The sequence below is a fragment of the Babylonia areolata genome, chromosome 35, assembly GCF_041734735.1.
Source record: "Babylonia areolata isolate BAREFJ2019XMU chromosome 35, ASM4173473v1, whole genome shotgun sequence".
Taxonomy (NCBI): Eukaryota; Metazoa; Mollusca; class Gastropoda; order Neogastropoda; family Buccinidae; genus Babylonia; species Babylonia areolata.
This window is the reverse complement of record NC_134910.1, coordinates 2,867,580-2,872,579: the sequence shown is the minus strand read 5'-3', so window position 1 is coordinate 2,872,579 and position 5,000 is coordinate 2,867,580. Positions and strand designations below refer to the sequence as shown.

At 44.0% G+C, this 5,000-nt stretch overlaps 1 protein-coding gene across 1 annotated transcript in view; it reads left to right on the top strand.

Moving 5' to 3' along the window:
- Positions 1-5,000, top strand: part of LOC143278084 (alpha-mannosidase 2x-like) — a 76,759-nt gene that overhangs the window by 3,234 nt on the left and 68,525 nt on the right. The window contains exon 2 of the mRNA XM_076583117.1: positions 1,206-1,373. Coding sequence (XP_076439232.1) covers positions 1,206-1,373 — 168 coding nt within the window. The remainder of the gene's footprint in view (positions 1-1,205; positions 1,374-5,000) is intronic.

The following is a 5,000-nucleotide window of genomic DNA, read 5'->3' as shown; positions in this document are numbered from 1 at the left end:
ATGGCTGTGAGTGTGACACACACACACATTCACACATTGCATGTTTGTTACTTTTGTATGTGTACAGCTCTGTATCAGTATGTATATATATGTGTGTGTGTGTGTGTGTGTGTGTGTATACATGTATATGTATATATGGATACATACATAAATTTATAAACACGCAGACCTGCATGCTTCTTGTCTTTCCCTTCTTAATGTTCCCAGCTTTGAACACACTCCCCTCCCTCCTTTGAATCAGTGCAAAAATTGAAAACAAATTTTGGCTTCACGTACAGTTGTTGTTTTTTTAGGATTAAACTTACTTCTGAGTAAGATAATTAGTGATTCAGCTAATTTCAAAATACAGATATCTTGCAGTTCTTGTCTGACACATTGGTATAATCTTTTTATCTATTTATTTTATTTTGACAAATGATTGCAGTTCCCAGACATAATTCATGTACCAAGCAAAATGGATTTGATACAACCAAGCCATGGTGTTGGTGGTACATGTGTGTGTGTGTGTGTGTGGGCACTTGCATATGTATGTGTGGGCGCGTGCATGTGTGTGTGCATGCGTGCAGGTGCCTGTGTGTGTGTGTGTGTGTGTGTGTGTGTGTGTGTGATTACAAAAAGTGAGTGGAAGCGTTGAATGATGACAGTGTTTGTTGTCACTTTTTGTAAAAAGTGACGACAAACACTGTGGGAAAAGATCTGAACACATCACTCCTATTTTGCAGCATCTCCATTGGCTTTCAGTCTCACACAGAATAAAGTATAAGGTCAGCACTCTATGTTATAAATGTATAAATTTACAAATCTTCCTATCTTTGTGGCTGCCTTCACCTCTACACTCCATCTCGCTCTCTATGATCAGCTTCAGATCTGCTCTGTTTACGCATACCCAGATTCAAACACTCTACTGTTGGACGCCGTTCTTTCTCTGTCTCTGGACCTTGTATTTGGAATGAACTTCCTCTTTCGCTTCGTCAGGTCTCCGCACTCAGCTCTGGTCTTTTAAGTCTGGCCTTAAAACCCACCACTTCACAAGACAGCCTCCCTCCCCTACCTCTTTCTTGTCTTCAGTTTCTTCAGTTTTAGAATTATGCATGCGTGTAGAATGGTGTGAAAGGGCTTAGATTTGTCTCTGCACAAGATTAACACTATATAAATACTATTCTTCTTCTTCTTCTTCTTATTATTATTATTATTATTATTACCAGCAAGTGATGGAGAACATCGAGATGAAGATCCACAAGATGGAGAAGGACCTGGACAAGAACCGCGAGTTCATCTCCGACATCAAGAACTGGGTCGGCCTCCTGGCCAAGGGAGACGACAAGGCCCTCGGCCACCTGGTGGAGCTGGTCAACGACAAGGGCAAGCAGAAGGTAAGGAAGAGCGGGTGCAGGGGTGTGGGATGTGGGGGGGGGGGGGGGAGAGGAGGGTTGGGAGCAGAAGACCAAGGACATGTATCCATGGATATTGTGTATGTTCTTGCAGCCCTGTGGCTTAGTGAGGAGCAGGAGTGGGGGGGGGAGGGGGGCCGGGGGGGTATCCATGGGGGTGCAGGTGGGTGGGTGGGGTGCCCGGAGGGGGATGGTTGGGGAAAGAAAAGGGTGGATGAGGAAACAAGGTGGTGGGTTTGGGTAGAACACCAGAAGGAGAATCCATACAGTGGACTATCACACACACACACACACACACACACACACACACACACACACACACACACACACACACACACACACACACACATGTATGTGTATAGGAATATATATAAATATATACCATTGCCTGAAAGATTGTGGATGTTGACTGACATTTGGGGTGCAGGGGGTGGGTGTGGGGGGTTATCTGTATGATAATTTCTGACTCCCAGAGTTGTCTGAAAATGCCCTTGAGGATGCTTCACACCCTGTTATTCATTTCCGCACTGTTGCACAGAGTTCAAGGTTGGATAACACCAGTTCTTTGGCCTGCAGAGCGTCCTGTGTTAAATTATCCCCAAACATTCCTGTTTTTCACAACCCAACTCCCTTCACCCTCCACCCTAGACACATGTATGCAAATAACCCTCCAAGTGTTTACGCAGCACCGCTCAACCGGTGGCCAGGCATTATGACACCCCTCCCCACCACTGGTAAACTGGTGGTCAGGGCCTCAAAGGGTTAAGCTCCCAGGGTCAGGTCTCAACCCCTTTCATGTACACACATGAATACATGTGCAGATTATGATACATGTATGTGTACATGATTATGTATATGGTGGAGCTATGGCCGCATGGCAGTACTAGGTGGGTTTTTTTCTTTGTTTTGGGGGGAGTGAGTGGCAGAGATAAAACTTTTTAAAGCTCACTTTTGTGCAGTGTGTGTATGAGTGAGGGTGAAAGTTGCAGCTGATAAAATGCTGAAGAAGGAGACAAGGAGATGACACACCTGGACCTTTGATTCAGTCTTCTCTTGTACACTTTCACTCAGCTCTTAACTCACTCAGTACGGCCAGTCCTCTCTTCTCCTCTACACAGACCCCTCGGATGTCCAGTGGGTGTCTGAATGACCCAACCTTTAGCTTCCGTCGTCAGAATTGTGGTATTCTTTGTCAACATTCACCTCTTCAGTATAAAAGCCTTCCACTTGCAATATTTTGATGATGGTAATTGGGGAGAAACGCTGTTAACGTTGTCTCTTTCGCCGTTCGTATGGAGAGAGTTAATGCTGTTGCTAATCGAAACATCAGTCAGCTGTTAACAGTTGATAAGTCATCGCTATTGCAGCTTGGTCAGAAAGCACCAGCTGTGATACATTGTGTCAGTATGTATTGTATGGCAGTTGTGTCTGACTAGGACCAGTACAGGAGGCAACTGCTGTCCCAACTATCTGGGCTACAATTTGATCATTTGGGAAGACGGGCACAATAGCCAAGTGGTTAAAGCGTTGGACTGTCAATCTGAGGGTCCCGGGTTCGAATCATGGTGACGGCGTCTGATGGGTGAAGGGTGGAGATTTTTACGATCTCCCAGGTCAACATATGTGCAGACCTGCTAGTGCCTGAACCCCCTTCGTGTGTATATGCAAGCAGAAGATCAAATACGCACGTTAAAGGTCCTGTAATCTATGTCAGCGTTCGATGGGTTATGGAAACAAGAACATACCCAGCATGCACACCCCTGAAAACAGAGTATGGCTGCCTACATGGTGGGGTAAAAACGGTCATACACGTAAAAGCCCATTGGTGTACATACGAGTGAACGTGGGAGTTGCAGCCCATGAACGCAGAAGAAGAAGAAGATCATTTTGGAAAGTGTCTTGCCCTTGTTGAATCCACACTCTCTTGGCCAGGAGGGCTTTAGGACAGTCAGCACTGGGATGATCCCCAAAAGTCAGCTGGCCGCCAAGGCTACAGCACTAAGAGCCAGTGCAGTTTTGCCTCCTGGTTTGAGAGAGTCGTTGTTCTTCACAAAAGACGAAGCTGTGCAAATGCATTCCCTTTGCACTGGAGAAAGTGTTGATCATACAGCTCTTACTTTGCTGTTGGCAGTTAGTAGTAGTAGTAGTAGTTCTTTTTTTTTTTACGTATTTATCTATTATTTATTTATTTATTTACTTATTTCTTTTTATTTTATTCATTTATTTATCTATCTATCTATTTTTTGTTTGTTTTGTTATTTTATTTTTATTTTTATTTTATTTTGTTTATTTGTTTATTTATTTATTTATTTATTATTTATTTATTTATTTATTATTATTATTATTATATTTCTTTTGTTTTCGTTTTCTCAAGGCCTAAGTGCGTTGGGTTACACTGCTGGTCAGGCATCTGCTTGGCAGATGTGGTGTAGCATATATGGATTTGTCCGAATGCAGTGACGCCTGCTTGAGCTACTGATACTGATACTGATACTGTTGGCCCAACTGTAAGTTTTTTGTCAATGTAAGTACTCGGCTTATATCACAGATTGACATAAGTTTACAGTTGAGAGCTGTATTATCAATGGTTTCTCCAGTCAATGGGAAACCATTTACAGCTTAGTCTTTTGTGAAGGACTATGACTTTCAAACTAGGAGGCAAAATTGCACTGGCTCTTAGTGCTGCAGCCTTGTGGGCTAGTTGGCCTTTGGGAACCATCTCAATGCTGACTGTCCTAAAACCCTCTTGGACGAGAGAGTGGGGATGTACTTGGGCAAGACACTCTCAACTATAATCAAATTCTAGCCCAAATAGTCGGAATAGCAGTTGCCTCCTCTGCTGTTCTGATGGTCATAGTCGGACATGACTGACTATTATATCAGTATTGAGTTCGAAGCTCTTGTCTCACTGAAGACGTGGCCATGTCAGCTTCCATTCCACTTTGAGTTCAGGAGGGTTGTAGATTGGGGGGGTAGCCACCGACAGTGCCACAGATCCAGACACGTCATCATGTACATCACACCGCAGTACAACAAAGTGCAGTACAGCTCAGCATCGCACAACCCAGCCCAGCCCACCATGACACAGCACACAACACCCCACAGCACAACACAGCACAGCACAAATTAATCTAATTTGGAAATTATGTTATCTGCCCCTTTCACAGATTCTGTCTTCGTTTGTGGTCTCTGACTGCCATGTTCACTGAATCACTGATGATAAAGATCAACTCGTAAGCGGGCCTTCACGTGTATGACTATATTTTACCCCACCATGTTTTTTTTGACAGGTGTACTCTGTTTTCAGGGGCATGCACATTGGACATGTCTGTGTTTCCATATATATATATGATAGTCAGTCATGTCCAACTATGACCATCAGAACAGCAGAGGAGGCAACTGCTGTTCCGACTATTTGGGCTAGAATTTGATTATAGTGGAGAGTGTCTTGCCCAAGTACATCCCCACTCTCTCTGCCAAGAGGGTTTTAGGACAGTCGGTGTTGGGATGGTTCCCAAAGGCCAACTAGCCCACAATGCTGCAGCACTAAGAGCCAGTGCAATTTTGCCTCCTAGTTTGAGAGTCATAGTCCTTCACAAAAGACTAAGC